The following is a 19,341-nucleotide window of genomic DNA, read 5'->3' as shown; positions in this document are numbered from 1 at the left end:
ACTTGGACTTACTTGGTGCAGTGGGAATCCTTGCCGTTGGCCTTGCACGTCTCGCCAGTAATGCAGTGGTAGTACTTCCAGTTGTTCGTGCCGTCCACCTGGCCGCACAAACCGCCAGTGGGGAGCGTCGCGGGCATGCACTGCGAGAAGTAGTCGGAGTGCTTGACGCAGGTGCTGGTCGAGACCCTGCATTTAGCGTTGGCCTTGCTGCAGTCCTCCCAGTCATTTACGAGCAACACCGTTGATGTGGGGGGAGCCGTCGTAGGAGCAGCTGTCGCCGTAGATCTGCAGTGGAAGTTGATGCTGGTAGTTGCCTGGCACGTCTCGCCCGGCGAGCAGTGGTTATCGTACTTCCACACGCTCGTGCCGTCGTTCTGACCGCAAAGAGCACCAGTAGGGAGCACTGCAGGCATGCACTGCGAGTAGTAGTCGGAGTGCTTCACGCACTTACTGGTCGACACCTTACACACCGAGCCGTCCTTGGAGCAGTCTTCCCAGTCAGCGACCTGCACTGTCACCGTCGAGGGAGAAGACCTGTCCTTTCGGCCAGAGCGTCTGTGGTGGTGGTGGCGACGCGTTCCCGGCTTCACGCAACGGAAGTCCGTGCCCTTCGTGTCGCACTTCTCGTCCGCGGGGCAGTGGTCGTACAGCCAGTCATTGGTGCCGTCCGACTGGCCGCACAGGTCGCCCGAGGGCAGCACAGCAGGCTTGCACTGCGAGTAGTACTCCGAGTGGCGAACGCAGACGCTGGTCGACGACTCGCAGCCCACATCTTCAGTGCAGGCTTCCCAGTCGCCCACGAGCGTGGTGTACGTGACGACCGAGCCAACACCAGCTTCGGCATTCTCGTACGCGCCGGAGCCCGACGAAGTGCTGTTGACCGATGACCCGTTCACATCCTTTGCTTGAACGGCGGAGACAGCAGCGAGAGCAATGGAGGCGAGCACGTAGATCTGCATTGCTGGTGGAGAGTGTTGAAAAGGTGGACTGTTGAGCGCTGGAAACGGTGACAGTTGGTGGGTTGCTGTCGAAGCTGTGAAGCAAATTGAAAAGTGGGGAAGCAAGCCAGCGCCCAAGCTCTCAGCGCTTTGACCGTATCGCAAAACGGACCGGGGATTGTGCGGTGATGGAGCATCGAGCGCAATAACGGACAAACTGAAGTTCGTTACAAGTTCAACAGACAAGTGTTGATACATGCCGACGATTGGGATTGTGCTGCTTGAAATTCTCTACCTGGTCTTAGCTGCATGTGAGGCTTCCTCCAAGTCAATTTTTAACGTGCGTTTCCCCCCTGCGATGAAGCACCGTTGCTTGGGTTCACAGGTTGCTTGCATGTGCAGTGCCTCTAACGTCATTGTCAGCTAGAATTCAGCTCAGCGAAACCTACAACGCCCCCCCCCCCCAGTGGGCGTTTGCAGAGAGCCCAGTAGGAAATCCATCGTGAGCTAGAAGAATCTAGCGGGGACTTACCACACACCAATACAGTAACACGATCCCAGGTTAAGAGCGTCTGAGCGCGAACGGCGGTGCCCGCGGCAAATGGGCTTGCTTATAGGTGTAGTTACCAAGATGCAAAGTCTCTTGATATGCAAGCGAAGCCGACTGCCACAGATACTATACGTATTGCAGAGCCACTCGACTTGATGACTGTGGCAGGCAAGCACAGTCTCGCCTCCTCTTCCTCTGCTGATATATTATCCCGCGCCTATTCAGTGATCACCGTCGCAAAGAGAGCGCGGACGAGAGCCAAGTTTGAGAGCACTGAAGGTGTTGATTGATTGGCCACATTCCCCGTTTTGCATTGAGCGCTGCTAGCCATCTCGCTAGTAGGAATTAACCCGCAGCCCGAACTACCTCGCCAGCCACGGCCCTGCCACCCTTTTAGTCGCAGCCAGCGCCGTGTTTGTCATTGCCCGGTGAATCCATTAGTACTGTACTGTACATAATAGCTTTAACGCGGCCGAGGTCACCCCGATCACCCAATATCAGCCACATGACGTGCATAGTCCTTATTTTGGGCCCCCACTTCAAGATCTGAGTTGTGTGAAACACGCAACATTGCCTTACACTTGTTTGTTGTAAGACAACTCAGAGTGCATAGCCATGCGTTTTCGCTACTCGCACAAGGTCAGCCCAAATTTGGAATTTGCATCTGCCCAAACGGTATCAAGTTGGGCACTGCCATTGCCAGAAGCGCGCCATGTCTTCGAATATCCGCCGAGCACATAGTACTAGAGCCGCGTTGAAGGCTTAGCTTTCCATTGCTCACTTTGCAATTTGCTCTACATCGCACGAACCAAACTCCAGACAAGATGCAGCTCTTCTCGCTAGCCGCCATGGGCCTGCTGGCGTTGGCAATCGTCCAGGCCAAGGACATGTCGACGCTCCACCTTCGCGTCTACAACAGCGGCGTGTCCAACTGGGGAGCCTGCACGGGCAACCTTAAGTGCTCGAACCCGACAAGCGTCTGCGTCAAGTACTCCCAGTACTACGCGCAGTGCAAGCCCAAGACTCTGCCCCAGGGCGAACTGTGCGGCCAGAACGACGACACCAATGTGTGGAAGTACGACCGCTGTCCGAGCAACCAGCAGTGCAAGGCTGTGGGCACCGACTTCCGCTGCAGCAACAAGAGCCGCCGCCACAAGAAGGACGCTTCGTGCACTATTACGAACGAGTCGCAGTGTGACGGTCAAAATTGGACGGGAAGCAGTTGCTGCGCTGACCCAAGCTACGAGTGCCGCTGGTCCGACGATGGACAAAACGTCAAGCGCTGCCAGAAGATTGCCGACGATGATAGTGACAGCGAGGATGTGGGGATCGTCGACGACGACAGCGACTACAGCGACAGCGAGGACAGCGTTGATTCCGGCAGCGAGGACTACTCCACGTACGTTGACGATTGGGGCAACTGCACTGAGGACGATGTTGGCTGCTCGAACCCGACTAGCGTCTGCGTGCAGTACTCGGACTACTACGCACAGTGCAAGCCCGAGACGCTGCCTTCCGGCGAGCTGTGCGGCCAGGACGACGGCACGAATGTGTGGAAGTACGACCACTGCCCCAGCGGCGAGACGTGCACGGCCGAGGGCTCGGACTACCGCTGCAAGGCGTAACTTCGCCCCTGAGTTCCAGTCGTTGCAATCCATGCATGTATTAGCCTGCCGACCGCTGCATATTCCCAGTTTACCTAATGACAACCAACATCGACGGTGTTTGCTTTCCACGCATACTGGATGCACCTCCTAGGTCATTCGCTCGTCACACCTGCACAGAACCTACGCCCTGACAAGCCAAACCGGAACCATTGGACTCAAACAGGTGCAACTGAGTTCAACGCAGTTGCACGGAAATCACGTGAACCCATCGAATTTCCACCGAGAACCCAAAATAGGAGCCCAAAACAAGGGAGCCCTCTCCTGAGAGTACCGTGATCCACATTAGACCATTCTATCGTTTACTCAGCCAATATAATGAAACACATGCATAAATTAGTGTACGGCGCGATCCAACCAGCTTCAACTTGACCCGATTTAATCCCCAAACTAGAAACATGATTTGCACCCCTTCGGACAGCGAGCTGCTGCGCCATTGCGATCTTCCGCCGCCTCACCCGCTCACTCTGCAATCCCCGCCGTCGACCTCAAGTCAATCTCCCCCCAAGGCTCCAAGCTCCAAGCTCCAGCGCGCCAATAAGATGAAGATCTTCGCCCTCGCCGCCGCGGCCGTCGCCGCCCTCTCCGCCGTGGAGGCCTCCCAGCAGGCGTCCATCCACCTCCGCATCCACGACAAGGGCGGCTCGTGCACCATCACCAACGAGTCCCAGTGCAACGGGCAGAACTGGACGGGCAGCACGTGCTGCGCCGACCCCAACTACGAGTGCCGCTGGTCGGACGACGGCCAGAACGTGCAGCGCTGCCAGAAGAAGAAGGGCTCGGGCACCACCGGCGGCACGGGCACCACTGGTGGCACCGGCACCACGGGCGGAGGCGGCACCGTGGCCGACTGGGGCGACTGCTCCGGCGGCAAGAAGTGCAAGACGGCGTCGAGCGTCTGCGTCAAGTACTCCAACTACTACTCGCAGTGCAAGCCCGCCACGCTGCCCGCCGGAGAGCTCTGCGGCCAGAACGACGGCACCAACGTCTGGAAGTACGACAAGTGCCCGAGCAACCAAAAGTGCTCGGCTATGGGCAAGGACTTCCGCTGCACCAACAAGAAGCACCACAAGAAGAGCGCGCAGAAGGACGGGTCCTGCACCATCACCAACGAGTCGCAGTGCGACGGCCAGAACTGGACCGGCAGCACGTGCTGCGCCGACCCGAGCTACGAGTGCCGCTGGTCGGACGACGGCCAGAACGTCAAGCGCTGCCAGAAGATCTCGGATGCTCCTACCACGGACGCTTCGGACTCGTATGACTCGGGGGACTCGGAGGACGACTGGAGCGAGGACTACGGCGACGACATCGAGTACACGAGCTACGTGGACGACTGGGCTGACTGCACCAAGGCCGACGTGGGCTGCTCCAACGAGAGCAGCATCTGCGTCTACCACTCGACGAGCTACGCGCAGTGCAAGCCTTACCCGCTGCCGGCGGGCGAGCTCTGCGGCCAGAGCGACGGCACGAACGAGTGGTGGTACCCCTTCTGCACCGACGGAGAGAGCTGTGTGGCCAACGGCTCAGACTTCCGCTGCACCAAGGCGAAGAAGCGCCACCACCACCACCACCGCCAGCACCGCCGCGCGTAAGCGTGGGTAGCTGGCAATGGGCGGGTAGGCAGCTTGTTCGCAGCCCCCGCGACCGTCGATAGCTCTATGACCAATGCGTCACTATGAACACAATCAATGTTGCATTCAACTCACGCCTGTCTTCCTGTATACTACTACTACGTACTGCTTACTCTGATCCAGCGTGCTGAGTCTCCTCGGTGCAGAACGAGAGCGTTGTGAAGTTCTTGCAGTATTCTCCTCCGGGGCAGTGCGGGTAGAACCAATCGTACTCGTCGTACTTCATGCCGCATATTGCGCCGCCCGCTGGCAGCGTCTCGGGCAAGCACTGTCAAAAGGTGTCCGACTGCTGGAGGCACACACTCGCTGGCTCGGAGCAAACGGCGTCAGTAGCTGTGCAGTTGCCCCAGTCGTCGATGTACGCGTGCTCCCCGTCGATATAGTCATTCTTGATGATGCTGTTGTGAGCGTAGATGGCCTGGCAGCGCTTGACGCTCTGCCCGTCGTCCGACCAGCGGCACTCGTAGTTGGGGTCGGCGCAGCAAGTGCTGCCCGTCCAGTTCTGGCCGTCGCACTGGGACTCGTTCGGGATAGTGCAGGAGGATTCCTTCTGGTGAACGCGGAGGTGGACGGATGCGTGCCTGGCTGCCTCCACTGTGGAGAGAGCTGCGGCTACTGAGACGGCGAGGGCGAATATCCTCATGCTAGCTCCGAAGCACGATCAGAGCGTGGAGCGGGCTTGGTGGCGAAGGTGCGAATATCGAAGTGGTGTCCACTCATCCTCGCCCGTCTTAACAAAAGGATGTCCAAAGGGACGCTGGCGTTACATTCTCGCCCACCCGAAGAGCTCCGATCTCGAAGGTCTCAGGTTGAGTGCCTCCCGGTTTAGCTTGAGCAAGCTGCGATCTTCGTGCGGAAGCTCGTGCGAGTCTGCACCAGAGCAACTTTGCGATGTAGCCGCATTCCTCGCTCAATCACCGGAATAATTAATCTGAAGAGTATCGCAGTGACAGTCGATCTTTGCTTATACAAGTTTTCATTTTCCAAGCTTCACGCGAGCGGGTAACATGTAGGATGGCAGTGACGAAGGAAGGACCAGCACGATGCTAAAGACCTTTTGTTCAAAAAGAGAACACATCCGCCGGTTTGCAGTGAGCCATACCCATCGGAAACCTTACATCGGCCAATCGAGCGTCTCCAAAATGATACCCCACGCGGGTGTGGCTCCAACAAAGTCCCCGAAGCGATCTTATTCCTGTGGGGACTCCTCGAATCCAGGCACGTGATATCACTAGCCACGAGTGGCTGGCGAGGCCACTTGCTCAACGCGCCTCAGTCTGCAATTTGCGCCGTCGACCTCAAGCCAAGCCTCTCTCCAATCTCCAGTTCCCATGAAGATCTCCACGTTCTCCGTCGCAGTCGTCGCTGCCCTCTCCGCTGTAGAAGCCACTGAACAAGTATCAATCCACCTCCGCATCAACGAGAAGGGCGGTGGCGTTGGCGACTGGGGGGCCTGCACTGGTGGTCAGAAGTGCTCCAATCCTAGCAGTGTCTGCGTCAAGTACTCCAACTACTACTCGCAGTGCAAGCCGGCCACACTACCGGCCGGGGAGCTCTGCGGCCAAAAAGACGCGGCCAACGACTGGAAGTACGACAAGTGCCCGAGCAGCCAGAAGTGTACCGCCACGGGCACAGACTTCCGCTGCACCAACAAGAAGCAGCGCCGGAAGACAATTTCGCAGAGGAACTGGGGTTCGTGCACCATCACGAACGAGTCACAGTGTGACGGTCAGAACTGGACCGGCAGCACTTGCTGTGCTGATCCCAACTACGAGTGCCGCTGGTCGGACGACGGCCAGAACGTCAAGCGCTGCCAAGCCATTGACTGGTACTACGACGAGTATGCCAAGGAAGGTGAAGACAAGACGAAGGAGGCGCCGACGAAGACGTACGTCGCCCTTTGGGACGACTGTAGCGCTTCTGACGCCGTCTGTGCCGACGGCAATTGGTGCGTGCAGCACTCGAGCAGCTACTGGCAGTGCAAACCTGGCACTCTGGGCAACGGGGAACTGTGCGGCCAACATGACGGCACGAACGAATGGGACTACCCGTACTGCCCCACCGGGCAGACTTGCCAGCCACTGGGAACGGACATGCGCTGCGCCTAACGTTAGACGGAAAATTGCCGTCGTCGAGGCCCGAGGACGTTGTCGGTAGGCGTATCCTCCCCTTTCGTGAACCTTCATATATTTGCGTGAATAGCTTGATTTCCTCGAGTAGTTCGCCTTACCACATTTGTTTCTATTGAATATAAAGCGACTTCGAGCGAAATGGCCAACTTCGAAAGCCTGAAGGCATTTCATGGCTGAAAACTGTGGAAGCTCCTAAGATTAATTGCACTGTTGGTGGCAGACCAAATCGAGAAATATCAAGGAGTGCTTCACTACTGGCATGGCTTTAATTTCCTAATTAGTGAAGTTAAGCAGTAGTCTGCATCGTGCTTGTATTGTAGTTTTGGCAGGAGTGCCAAGCAGTGAGTTTAATCTCTCTCCTTGATTCAAAAAGCCCAAGATGCTCCAACTTTAAACTTCCGCACGCGCCTTGCTTTGTCGTGAGCCTTTTGCATCTGTATTTGCTAATACATGTACATGCATAGCTGGCAGAATTTCTGAGTCTTCATGGACAGTGATACATGTATTATCTCTTACCACAATAGTCTCCATTCAGTCACCACCATATGCAGCCCTCCTTAAAGATGGGAGTTCCCAGTTTTCCCGTAAAGTCGCTTATCAAGGGAGAATTCTGGATTTGAATATGGGAGTTACGGGACGCATACTTTACTCAAGTCAAATGATCCACCCACTTATTTCCGATGTTGATACTGGCCGTTCCTAACGGGATCATGTGAGGATCATGACCCGTAATTATGCTACGTGATTGGCTAAAATAGATACATCCCATGATCCAAGCAATGGCTCATGCCCCAATCTCGGATCACGGATCACTGCCAAATGCCGTCAAAGGATTTAGACTCCAGCAGCCTTCGTAGCCACGGTTTTGACTAATGTTCGCCCGAGTGTAAACTCTATGAGTGCAAGGAGTTCGTTAAAGCTATTGTGGAACCTAGAAGGCTGTACTCAAAGCACTACTGCAGTTTTGCGCAGTCATTCTCTACTGTAGCCATTGAAGCAGCTTGCATCAAATGCATTGTCGAAGTGCAAAGCAGCGTTCGATCGCAAATGCAAACGAACACATCTCGTGAAGCTCATAATGGCGGCCGCCCTCAACGCGAACTCGAGCCTTTCGTTATCTATTTGGACATGGATCACGATCTCGTTAGGAACGGCTTTGAGATCATGCTTCCTTCCACCCCAAACCACAGCCGAGATCATACCCCGGTGATCTCGTTAGGAATGGCCCTCAGAGCCATTAGATGTCATCATAAGAACCCCAAGTAGTAACATTAACGTGCATCACAGTCAGTGCTGTCGTGATGTTCGTTGTCTATGCGGAACAACCTCAATATTGAAAAGCGCCCACGTTTAATTACCGTTGACAGTTCCGCTGATTGAATATGTTTTCCTTACATCTACTAAAAAAGAGACCTGATACGCAAAGATTGCCGTGATCTAACAACAATACTTACGTAACCCGTAGCATAGGTCTCCTGATCCAAGCAACAATGGGCCGTAGCAAGCATTCTATTAGTGAATTTGCAACCTCAAAAGTCCACCCCCACCCTTGATTTCCCCACCCTGTCCTGGCAGCTCAAGCTTACAAAGATACCTGACACAACATAAGGTAAATGAACCCAGTAGACGGTTCCTATCGTCCCATAGCCGTGTTGGACCATTATTCGAGCGCTTTCAGCATTTAGAAAGCGTTCTCTTCGTTGCGCTGCGACGCCAAGAGCTAATCATATACAATTCCGTAGCATAAAATCTTCTGTTTTTCACGGGAGTATTTGAGATTTAAAAATGGGAAATCTGGGAAAATCCGTGAAAATCCCATGTTTAAGGAGGCCTGACCATATGTGATCGCCTTCTAAGCTGGTGTGATGAAGCCCCACGAGCTGGACCTGACTAGAATCCGAGTCGAGCCTCTCCATCATACATCTATATGCGCTTACTACTTTTTTTTTAATTCAACAACTGAAATAGTTGTGTCCAACGCAACACCCTCGGATGTAAGTGGCAAGGATGCGTGTTCTGCTGCAAACTGGGCTGCGGCGTCGGCGGGTAATTCGAGAGAGGCTCAGCAGGAGGTAGACCCAATTACATCAGGAGCGTTGTGTCCGAGGTCAAGCCAGTAGTTCCACATTCCACTGTGGACGAAATAAGAGTGGCTGTGTGTCGGCTCTCCTGTCATGTTGTACGGGAGTCCGGTCCTGTCTTGTACAGTCATCTGTGTGCTGTCTGACTCTGAGGCTACTAGAGTATCATCTGTACGTCGACTCCGTATGTCATCATCTTGTATGACGTTAGATCTGCTAAAACCACAGTGGTTCAACCTGCAGCTCTGCAGAATCCATTTTGCCCAAAAGCGGTCACGTCACTCCAAGTCATTTCGACCAAACGCCATGGCCTCGCTGACAGCCAAGAGCATCTACATTCAACTCGCTGCGGATAACGTCGACGTCGATTATGACTTCAAAGACACGGAACACGCTCTGCGGGGGGCCGTCAAGCTCGAGCAGGTGCGGCGAGAGCGCCAGCGTGTGCGGACGGTGAACTACCGGCGCAAGAAGAAAGCAACTGCGGCGGACTTGGCTCAGGAACGACAGCTTTTGGAGGAAGAGCTAAAGGCAAATTTGCTGCACTCACCGCGGCGGCTCAACATTTGGCACCATACGGGCTTTCAGGGTCTTCGAGCTCATAGAGTTGAACTTAACGGCGGCACGCACCGTCTCGTCATCCACGCCAGCAAACGTGAAGTTTTTGTGGACGACGAGATTCATCCACTGGTACGTCTCTTGCGTGTGCCGGTCGACGAACATGTCCATGGTGACGACGCGCTTTTCGCGCAAACACTTCCGGGCGATGCCCTCGTAGCTAGGATGCTTGGACACGAGGTGGTTGAGCAGGTTGGTGTTTCCGGCCCACTTGGTCTGCTTGACGAAGTTGTTGCACGCGTTGCACGTCCGACCCAGGGTGCTTGGTTCTCGAAACAACATGGCAACAACAGTCTTGGAGTCGAGTTTTGGGCCGAGAAGGGTGAATGCTGAGTTGGTGGCCATGTTGAAGTAGGGGTGAGAGCAAGTGCTGCTGGTCTTGTTGTACGTGAGCCACCGACAGGACGGGTTGGATCGGTCGGGACGGCCTTCGAGATGCGTTGGTCTTGGGGGTTCGTGACTTGCGCGTGCGAGTCGAGCGACGAAACCTTGTTTGAGGAGCGCGATGGTGTGCGTTCGATTCGTTTGCGGGCGTTTACAGGCAGTGGTGTCTTAAGGGAGCGTGGTGCAGTCGCGGTGAGGTCGGGGGAGACGGTTACTTGGAGGGGGTCAATTCGAAAGTGAACGCTCAAACGACTCCGCTGTCTACCGTGCTCTCCCGTCTTGTGCGGCCTACCCGAAAACTATTTATGCCTCTGCCAAGACTGTGAAGACGACTTCAACTTGAAGATACACAATTAGATACGCATATTGCAATGTATTGAGGAGTATATTGAGATTGTTACAATATTGATTGAGGCGGCCGCCTCAACAACAATCCATAAACAATGGATATTGTCCGATCCCTGCTATGAACCAGAGCAACCTCGTCGATCGCGCACGGTGCGGCGACCAGTTGGGCCGATCTCCAGCTGAAACTCCATCGGTTCGAGTACGTTTTGCGGGGTGTAAGCGAGGCAGTGGAAGATGACGTGTTGCTACCTGCCGTCAAGACAACCCCACAAAGCGTGTACGAAACCAGCAAGACGTCTCGGGTTGCTCTTCACACCAAACTGAGCGGCTCTGGCTGTCGCGTCTACTTTCGGAACGGTGATCCTCCCTTCTACTCCCACCCTTTCACACGCGCTGAGTTCGACGTCGTGGTGGATCGCGCGCGGAACTTCCCTGTCGAAGATACCCCTGTTGTTGGGCACATTTTCGGCTGGACAGTTCATCGTGCAGCTCCTCCCACGAAGGATTTTGCGTGTGTCAGCCTCAGGACTCAGATGCAGTTTTCGCTTCTCGCTGCGGACACGATGGTGTCTAATTCGGACGTTAACACTTGACCGGTCATCGTCACTCCGCCGAACTGGACACAGAGCCAACGCCCTGTGGTGAGATCTCAAGTGCTTCAGGAGCTCGACGACGATTGCTGCGTAATGGTGGTGAACATTCCAGGTCGGGTGCACACCCGGTACATCCAGCTTACTCAACGACACTCAGCCACTGAAGCGAACGGCAAGCGCTCCGTCACGTTCAGTATTGCCATTGCCAGTTCAGAGATGAACGATCGGTATCGCGCTGCCGAACACGCGCACGACGTCAAGTGGATCAACCATGGTGGGTCCTGTGTCAAGTTTACGGAGGCGGGTGAAAACTCTGTTGATGTGGCGTGCGATCGGTGGGCGCCGTGCGAAAGCGAACTGCATAGCAGGAAACTGTCCACTCAGTGGATCCAATTTGCATCGCAAGTCCTGACAACATCCAAGTTACTGATTGGCCAGTTTAGTAGAGCAAGCTGAAGTTTTGACTTTGAAAAGTATTTTCTTGAAAACTACTAATCTTTTGGAGATAAAATGTGTACACAATGAAAGCCCTAGATTTGCTCTAACATGTGCACCAATCCAGACACAGTTAGCAGTAATGAAAGTGCTATTGTAGCGCGCCAAAGAAAACATACCTACAGTATGCTGCGATCAGTTTAGTAGAGCGGAATAATACTGGTCTTTGTATCAAACTACCATATGGAAACGCGTGGTAAGAGTTTTATAGCCAATCAAAGCACGTATTTCATTATTTCTGCAACATTACTGGTTCTACTAAACTGGTCAATTCTACTAAACTGGTCAATTCTACTAAACTGGCCAAAACCCTTTGGTAAAACAGGCACGAGCACATGCATGTGCTTGTTCGCCTCCCTAACAGGCTAACTTCCGTCTACGTAAAGTTGAAAACCTTGGCCTGAAAGTGTATCCATGTCAAATCTCTGTACCCATCCCTTTATACGGACTCTAAAAGTCCCCTGTAGAGAGGGAGCTAGTTCAAAGCCACCAGTACCTGCCATCCGCGAGCGCAGCCATGACGACGCGGGCGACGCCGGAGCTGCTGGGTGCACTGCAGCACGCGCCCGAGCGCATCCGCAACATCTGCATCCTGGCGCATGTGGACCACGGCAAGACGACGCTCAGCGACAGCCTCGTGTCGGCCAACGGCATCATCTCGGAGCGGCTCGCCGGCAAGGTATGCAACGCAGTCCATATGTAGCCATTTTTTTTGCTCACAAACATGTAGCCTTCTTACTCACGAAAACACTGTATCCATCTTGCTTGCAGGTGCGGTACCTCGACAACACGGAGGAGGAGCAGGTGCGCGGCATCACTATGAAGTCCAGCGCCATCTCGCTCGTGTACCAGCCCGAGCCCGTGGCCGACAAGGCACCGGAAGCTCCGTACCTCATCAACCTCGTGGACTCACCTGGCCACGTGGACTTTTCGTTCGATGTATCCACTGCAGTCCGGCTCTGTGACGGGGCACTGGTACTCATTGACGCAGTGGAAGGAGTCTGTGCCCAGACCCACGCCGTGATCCGCCAGGCCTGGAAGGAGGGCATCCGTCCCTGCCTCGTGATCAACAAGATGGACCGTCTCATCTTCGAGCTGCAGTTCTCGCCCATGGAAGCGTATCAGAGACTCAACCGCATCTTGGAACAGGCCAACGCTGTGCTGAGCTCCATGATCAGGATCGATGTACTGGAGAAATACGACCAGGAAGGCCCATCTGAGGACAAGGAGAAAGATGGCTACAGTGAAGAAAATGAAGCCATCAGTGCGGACAAGATTGAGTTCACGCTGGATGATGAAGCCATTTCGAAGGAGACGGAGCAGCTCGAGAACGAGATGCTCTTCTCGCCGGCCAACGGCAACGTCATCTTCGCCAGTGCGACGGATGGCTGGGCCTTCGGTATCGGGTACTTTGCGGCGTTCTACGCCAAGAAGCTGGATCTACCCGTTCGGGTCATGCGTCAGGCGCTGTGGGGCGAGTACTACTACAACGGCAAGACCAAGAAGATCGTGACCAAGCCCCCGACCTCTAACAGCCAGACCATGTTCTGCTCCTTCATCCTCGAGCTCATCTGGATGACGTACTCGAGTATGATCAAGCCGGTCGAGTCGGACGTGGACCTGGAGGCGCTGCGCAAGCTGACGCGTCAACTGCGAGTCGCCAAGCTGGTCACAGACAGGGACCTCAAGCAAACGGACCGCAAGAACGCGACTCAGGCTGTGATGCGCAGGTGGCTGCCGCTGTCCACCACGGTCCTCAAGATGGTCACGCGCGTGCTGCCGAGCCCCGTGACGGCCCAGATGAAGCGCGCGGAGAAGCTGTGCACGATCTCCTCGGAGCAGCTGGAGAAGTCCCCGCAGCACGCCAAGGTTTTCAACTCGCTGCAGTCCTGCCAGACGTCGGACGAGGCGCCGCTGGTCATTTATATTTGCAAGGTGATCTCAGTGGAGGCCAACGTGCTGTCCGACTACCACCAGTCGGGCCTTGCTGCCACTGACGAAGTTTACGTTGGCGTTGGGCGCGTCTATTCTGGAGTGCTGCGTGAGGGCCAACCTATATACGTCATGGATCCCAAGTTTCAGGGTGTTCCGGGGGACATTGACGTTGAAACCATCGACCCCACGACCGTCAAGCACGTCGCGCGCATTGACAGCGGCTTGATCAAGACGTACATGATGATGGGGCGTGACCTGCACAAGCTGGACCGTGTGCCGGCCGGAAACATTGTGGGCATGGTGGGGCTGCAGGAGCATGTGCTAAAGACGGCGACGCTGTCGTCGACACTGGCGTGTCCGTCACTGACCAAGATGCCCTACCAAGCGAAGCCGATTGTCCGCGTCGCGGTGGAGCCGGAAGACCCGCGCAACTTTGGCGCCTTGGAGGCCGGTCTGCAGCGTCTGTATCGGTCCGACCCGACTGTTGAAGTGCATGTGCAGGAGACTGGAGAGCACGTTATCGTGGCACTCGGTGAGCTGCACTTGGAGCGATGCATCAAGGACCTCAAGGAGCGGTTTGCTAAGGTGGCGGTGCAAGTTTCCGAGCCATTGGTCGGATTCCGAGAGAGCGTTGTGGATGGCACTATCTCCTCGTTCCAGGAGAACATCGTGTTCAAAGACCTTCTCAATCCGGAGGGGTCTAAGGACGACCAAACGGACAAGGACGCCGTGGAAGCTATTGAAGATGTCGACCCGAAGGTGGCACTGGGAACTACTCCAGACGGCACCTTAACGTTGAAACTACGAGCGCTTCCTCTGCCTCTTGAGACCGCAAAGCTCTTGGAAGAAAGCGCTGCTCTTTTGAAGCGGGTGACTCAGAGTAGGAAGGCGGCCGAAGAGACGAACGGCACGGAGGCGTCTGTCGAGGTGGAAGCTGCTGCTGAGGACGTCTCAGCGTTCAAGAAGAAGCTGGAGAAGTCGCTCCAGTCAAGTGACAATAACTTTCTCAAGTCCCTCCCACTTAAACAGATCTGGAGCTGCGGTCCTCGACGAGTTGGCCCCAACATGCTGATCAACAACATCCAGGGCTTCCACGCGCGTGGGTGCCTGTTCCCATCTAAGTCGGCGACGGAAGTGCAGGAGCAAGACTCGGATAAGGCTGAGCAGATCAGGAAGCTGGAGAACAGTATCGTGACCGGATTCCAAATGGCTTCATCCGCTGGACCCTTGTGCGACGAGCCTGTGTGGGGCGTGGCTTTCGTCATCGAAGACGTGGTGTTCCACGACAAGAAGAGCGACGAGGACAAGTCCGAGGAGGAACAGGCCGAGGCCAGCAAGTACGGACCGCTGAGTGGACAGGTGATCTCCATCATGCGCACCACGTGCCTCATGGCGTTTGTCAAGCAGCCCGTTCGTCTGGTGGAGGCCGTGTACGAGTGCACGGTGCAGTGTCAAGCCGAGCAGCTCGGCAAGCTCTACAGCGTCATCTCCAAGCGACGAGGCGACATCTACTCGGAAGAGTTATCAGACGGCACCGCCCTCTTCACCGTGAAGGCCCACCTGCCCGTCGTGGAGAGCTTCGGGTTCGCCACCGATCTCCTGATCCAGACGTCCGGCGCTGCGAGCAACCCGCAGCTCATCTTCTCGCACTGGAGCATCATCGACATGGACCCGTTCTTCCAGCCACAGACGGAGGAGGAGCGCGAGGACTACGGCGAGCGCGTGTACGAGCACAACTACGTGAGGCGCTACATCGAGGCCGTGCGCAAGCGGAAGGGCCTGTCTCGGGACGAGAAGATTGTTGTCCACGCGGAGAAACAGCGTACACTTAAGAGATAAAGCGGGCGGGCGGTGGACCACGGCGCTAGATGCTGCTGGAAGGAAGCCCTCATGCCCCGGATTACACCAAAACGGACGAACGCCAATTCACCATATTTTTAGGTGCCCGAGTAGGACCGACTGATGCAACGAAGCAATTTACGCTGTGCTATTATCAGTTTTGTGTGTATGGCAAGCAGCAATCATCGCCAGCATGTCCCCAACTCGAGTCACGCCAAGTCGAGGCGACGGCACTCGAGCGCTGGTGGCGTTATCCCGCTGGGCTTCGCGTCACGCCGAGAAAAATAAGTTGAGCTCCAAGAAGACAATTACTCCAGCCGCTCTGATTGAGAAGACACACACACGGCAACTGGTAGCCCGGGAGAAAGTATTCGAGCGGCATCTCCCGTTCTCATGGCTCCGCTTCTTCATTGGCCTCGTGTCGCTTGCATTAGTTTTCTCCGACGTCCTCCGATCCGGTGTGGGCGTCTCAAATCTCCAAGAAGTTTACCCGCCTCTGCAGCCCGACGAAGTGGTAAGTTTTGGCACGTCGTGGCATTATTCCGTGTTTGCATCGACTAAAGACGAAGCGTTGAACGGGAGCACGACGGCGCGCGTGTGGAGCTACAAATTCGACTCGACGTCGGTCACCTGGCGGGCAATGGCGAGTTTCTTGAAAGTACCCAATTTTCACGGATGCTTTTTATATGAAAGTAAATGTCCCGACGAAACTTTCAGCGGCAACGTGGCATTCACCATGATCGATTCGCTCGTGAACTCAATTGCAAAAGTGAACGATGATAAAAGGACACAATCCGGGCCTGTAGGGCTCACGTTACGCACGGAGAGCGAGTACATCGATCGATTGCACCAATTCATATTCCCATCCTGGTTCATCAACATCAACTGGCGCACGAACCAGGCGCTGTACTATTCGCCGGAGCTTCTGGCAACGTCTAACGCGCGTACGCTTTGCTTCCCTCCCATCGGTAGTAGAATCCGCACACCGCGGTTTTGCGGTGAGTTGTGGACAAATTTTGATCGATCGTGCGCGCCGAGCGACCTCGAAGGCCGAAGTGCGGGGTTGTTGTACGTCCACACGATGGAGCGTCTTCGTGCTATCCAGTCGCGGTTTCCGACCTCGGTAGTTGATCTGATACTGCTTGAGAGCCAAGAAGACATGCAAGCGTGTCGAGGAGGACTCACGTCGCTCGGATTCAGACGATCCGATGTCAGTGCAGTGATCCGCGCCCGCAATTGCAGCGACCCGAGCTCTTGCGAGACTGTGTACGTGGACGACTATCGGTACGAAACTGGTCTGTTAATCTCCGACGTCGTCCAGTGGTATCGAGTCGTAGCAGCTCTGCGGATTATCGGCCAGGCGTACTTCCTCCTTCGGGGCATTGGATTGATGCTAAGCTGCTACTTTGTTCACGGCACGCCGAAATCTCACAAGCCCATGTCAACCTGGACGCGCGTGGGTAAGGCGCGGCATTTGTTCATGAAAGTGCCGACCCAGTGCGTGGTGTTTGGGAGTCCATTTCCCGTGAGTTGCTACGTGTTCGCCCACTTACTGGACGCTCCGTTCACGTACGACGTACTGGAGAGCCACTTTTTCTCGCAGGGGGGCGTGTTGGATATTCAACTGGATGCGTTCATTTCGTACGCAGTCGTGCAGATGAGGAACGTGTGGATCTACGCGCTGGTGTGGCATATGATCGTGAGCGTCACGACTTCTCGTTGGCTAGCGCGCAACAACCAGCTAACCAGCGGCATCATCGGCGTCCCCGAGTTCCTACTGAGTGCCTTCTCCAGCATCACGCTGGTCGCTCAGTATCGGTCGACATCATTCCGCTCGTCGAAGATTTTGAGTATGGTGGTCATGCCCGACAACTTAGCGAAGACGTGGGTAGCGACCAAGTACCAGTACAGCTTCTCGCACCGAGGCAGCGGCAGTGTGCTGCTCGGAGGGGTTATAATCGACCTCAAGTTTCTCATCTGCCTGGTGTTCGTCATCGCTGGCGCGTGGGCCACGCGTGTGATCTGGATCAACTACATCATTGGAGGGGACAAGTACCGCTTCTCTCACTGGTTCATCCTCGCCCCCACCCCGGTGCCGTACTCGGCTGGAGTCTTGTGGCCCACTGTGAGCATGTGTGTGCATTGGACGAGTGATTTCTTCTGCATCCGAGACGAGCAGAAGCAGCGCAAACTGCTGCAACAGCAGCAGCTACAGTGGCAGCAACGTCAGTCGAGTAAATTGCGGGGGCAAAGGTCAAGGATCGGCAAAGGCCTAGTCGTTCCGTTGACCGCCAGCTTCCATGCAAAGCAGCTAGCAGTCGCCGAGCTGCGACTACAGATCCACAGGTACAAGTACAGCACTCCGTCCGCGCTGATGAACGTCAACACGTTCCGGTATATCCAGCACCAGATGAAGTGTCTGCACGGGCGCTCGGACGACGTGGAAGCTAACGTGGCCTTCATGAACGCGGTGCTCATGAGTGACCCCATCGTGTATTTGCGCACGCTGCTCGGAAGAGACAAATCAACTGAGTTGGCCTATTATCAGTCTCTGTTGCGGCCGCACCAGGTCGTGCTCCTGCCGGTGGTGGTGGTTGGAGAGCACAATGAGTACACGGGCAGACTGAAACTGCTTCGACGCGTGAATGCCTCGGAGCTCACTTGGCCGGAGCTTGTGCAGTGCGGATGAATACGAAGCGCCACAATATTTTTTTTCTTAAATATTTCTTAACATTTTGAAGCACTTAGCCTTGCTCGAAGACGGCAGTAAAGTGGTGCTGATCGAAATTTGTATGGGGGATTGATATCCTTGTTATATATGCCACTTTTGGACTCAAGACGAATGAGAATGTCGTCAAACCGGATAGCACCCGCTCCTGCTCCCACTCGAGATGAAGATGATCGAGTGCCCGCCATTTTATCCACGTGGCTCTCCCGCTACATCAAGAGGTATCAACTAGCTTCACAAGAACGGAATTCCTCTACGAACCTCATTGATGGCACCCTCGCCCGCCAGCTTGTTACCCGTGATGAAGTGTTCGACCGACAGCTCTCTCTTGCGTGGCCCCAGTTCGTCCTCGGGATTATTTCGCTGGCGTTGGTATTTTCCGATGTCCCTCGCTCTGGGTTGGGCGTGGCTAGTGTCTTGGACATTTACCCGTCTCTCCAGCCCGATGAGACGATGGGGTTCGGCACATCTTGGAATTATTCAGTGTTCTCGGCAACTAAGGCTGAGGCTTCTAGTGGCACAGTTAAGGCGCGCGTGTGGAGCTACAAATTCGACTCCACTTCCATCGTTTGGAGGGTATTCGCAGGATTCTTGGACTTGAAAGAATTTCCAGACGTTTTTCATACAGCGAAAAGTGCTCCGATGAATTCTTCAGCAGTGAGTTGGCCTTTGCGATGGTCGATTCCCTTGTAGATGCAGTACAAGCTGCGTCTCCTCCAATTGGGCTATCAATACGCTCCGAAAATGAGTACATCGATCGTCTGCACCAATTCTTGCTTCCTACGTGGTTTACCAACATCAACTGGCGAACCAACCAGGCGCTTTATTACCCACCCGCGCTACTTGCAACGATGAGCGCTCGTAGTATTTGCTTCCCTGCCAACGGCAACCGGACCCAGATCCCTCCCTTCTGCAGTGAGCTCTGGATCAACTTCGACAAATCGTGCGCGCCAGCTGACGTCAAAGGTAGAGCTGTTGGGCTGCTGTATGTGCACACGATGGCACGTCTCCGAGAGGTGGAAGCTCGCTTCCCACACTTGGCAGTCGATTTGACATTTCTGGAAAGCCAGGAGGATTTACAAGTGTCTCGAGGTGGACTATCGTGGACAGGATTCCGTCGATCGGACGTTAGCACTGTCATCCGGGCTCGTAAATGCATCAACATCGACGTTCCGAGCTCCTGTGAGACCGTATATCTTGAAGACTATCGCTACGAAACGGGTCTGTTAATCTCCGACATTGTCCAGTGGTATCGGCTACTGGCGGCGCTCCGAATTGTTGGTCAAGGCTACTTTTTGCTTCGAGGAATTGGCTTAATGCTGAGCTGCTACTTCGTTCACGGTACCCCGAAGTCTTAAAAGAAAATGTCAATCTTGGTGCGGCTGAAGAAAGCACGGCGATTGTC

The 19,341-nt window shown here is 55.0% G+C and overlaps 12 protein-coding genes across 12 annotated transcripts; 9 read left to right on the top strand and 3 right to left on the bottom strand.

Moving 5' to 3' along the window:
- Positions 1 to 8: 8 nt before the first annotated feature.
- PHYSODRAFT_494601 (hypothetical protein) lies at positions 9 to 959 on the bottom strand (the record flags this gene model as incomplete). The annotated part of the gene is made up of 2 exons (XM_009523730.1): positions 9 to 506; positions 897 to 959. 2 exons carry the CDS (start codon positions 957 to 959, stop codon positions 9 to 11), a joined length of 561 nt encoding a protein of 186 aa, XP_009522025.1.
- Positions 960 to 2,312: 1,353 nt separating this feature from the next.
- On the top strand, positions 2,313 to 3,113 carry PHYSODRAFT_259750 (hypothetical protein; the record flags this gene model as incomplete). The annotated part of the gene is made up of 1 exon (XM_009523729.1): positions 2,313 to 3,113. The coding sequence occupies one exon, from the start codon at positions 2,313 to 2,315 to the stop codon at positions 3,111 to 3,113; it is 801 nt and encodes a 266-aa protein (XP_009522024.1).
- A 1,042-nt stretch (positions 3,114 to 4,155) lies between these two features.
- Positions 4,156 to 4,856, top strand: PHYSODRAFT_354188 (hypothetical protein). The gene has a single exon (XM_009523728.1). The coding sequence runs from the start codon at positions 4,184 to 4,186 to the stop codon at positions 4,742 to 4,744; it is 561 nt and encodes a 186-aa protein (XP_009522023.1). The 5' UTR covers positions 4,156 to 4,183; the 3' UTR covers positions 4,745 to 4,856.
- A 345-nt stretch (positions 4,857 to 5,201) lies between these two features.
- Positions 5,202 to 5,426, bottom strand: PHYSODRAFT_259743 (hypothetical protein; the record flags this gene model as incomplete). Its single annotated transcript, XM_009523727.1, has 1 exon — positions 5,202 to 5,426. A coding segment is annotated over one exon (225 nt), but the record flags the coding sequence as incomplete, so codon positions are not given.
- Positions 5,427 to 6,114: 688 nt separating this feature from the next.
- On the top strand, positions 6,115 to 6,891 carry PHYSODRAFT_259758 (hypothetical protein; the record flags this gene model as incomplete). The annotated part of the gene is made up of 1 exon (XM_009523726.1): positions 6,115 to 6,891. The coding sequence occupies one exon, from the start codon at positions 6,115 to 6,117 to the stop codon at positions 6,889 to 6,891; it is 777 nt and encodes a 258-aa protein (XP_009522021.1).
- Positions 6,892 to 9,542: 2,651 nt separating this feature from the next.
- PHYSODRAFT_259766 (hypothetical protein) lies at positions 9,543 to 10,163 on the bottom strand (the record flags this gene model as incomplete). The annotated part of the gene is made up of 1 exon (XM_009523725.1): positions 9,543 to 10,163. A coding segment is annotated over one exon (621 nt), but the record flags the coding sequence as incomplete, so codon positions are not given.
- Positions 10,164 to 11,951: 1,788 nt separating this feature from the next.
- PHYSODRAFT_492799 (hypothetical protein) lies at positions 11,952 to 15,208 on the top strand (the record flags this gene model as incomplete). Its single annotated transcript, XM_009523724.1, has 2 exons — positions 11,952 to 12,113; positions 12,206 to 15,208. The coding sequence occupies 2 exons, from the start codon at positions 11,952 to 11,954 to the stop codon at positions 15,206 to 15,208; spliced, it is 3,165 nt and encodes a 1,054-aa protein (XP_009522019.1).
- Positions 15,209 to 15,401: 193 nt separating this feature from the next.
- PHYSODRAFT_312590 (hypothetical protein) lies at positions 15,402 to 15,948 on the top strand (the record flags this gene model as incomplete). The annotated part of the gene is made up of 2 exons (XM_009523723.1): positions 15,402 to 15,855; positions 15,926 to 15,948. The coding sequence occupies 2 exons, from the start codon at positions 15,402 to 15,404 to the stop codon at positions 15,946 to 15,948; spliced, it is 477 nt and encodes a 158-aa protein (XP_009522018.1).
- PHYSODRAFT_407736 (hypothetical protein) lies at positions 15,945 to 16,532 on the top strand (the record flags this gene model as incomplete). The annotated part of the gene is made up of 1 exon (XM_009523722.1): positions 15,945 to 16,532. A coding segment is annotated over one exon (588 nt), but the record flags the coding sequence as incomplete, so codon positions are not given.
- Positions 16,533 to 16,598: 66 nt separating this feature from the next.
- PHYSODRAFT_492359 (hypothetical protein) lies at positions 16,599 to 17,897 on the top strand (the record flags this gene model as incomplete). The annotated part of the gene is made up of 1 exon (XM_009523721.1): positions 16,599 to 17,897. The coding sequence occupies one exon, from the start codon at positions 16,599 to 16,601 to the stop codon at positions 17,895 to 17,897; it is 1,299 nt and encodes a 432-aa protein (XP_009522016.1).
- A 159-nt stretch (positions 17,898 to 18,056) lies between these two features.
- Positions 18,057 to 18,629, top strand: PHYSODRAFT_297912 (hypothetical protein; the record flags this gene model as incomplete). The annotated part of the gene is made up of 1 exon (XM_009523720.1): positions 18,057 to 18,629. One exon carries the CDS (start codon positions 18,057 to 18,059, stop codon positions 18,627 to 18,629), a length of 573 nt encoding a protein of 190 aa, XP_009522015.1.
- PHYSODRAFT_488752 (hypothetical protein) lies at positions 18,611 to 19,294 on the top strand (the record flags this gene model as incomplete). Its single annotated transcript, XM_009523719.1, has 1 exon — positions 18,611 to 19,294. One exon carries the CDS (start codon positions 18,611 to 18,613, stop codon positions 19,292 to 19,294), a length of 684 nt encoding a protein of 227 aa, XP_009522014.1.
- Positions 19,295 to 19,341: the final 47 nt, after the last annotated feature.

This window comes from Phytophthora sojae, assembly GCF_000149755.1.
Source record: "Phytophthora sojae unplaced genomic scaffold PHYSOscaffold_3, whole genome shotgun sequence".
Taxonomy (NCBI): Eukaryota; Oomycota; class Peronosporomycetes; order Peronosporales; family Peronosporaceae; genus Phytophthora; species Phytophthora sojae.
The sequence above is the reverse complement of the archived record's forward strand: the minus strand, read 5'-3'. Positions and strand labels throughout refer to the sequence as shown.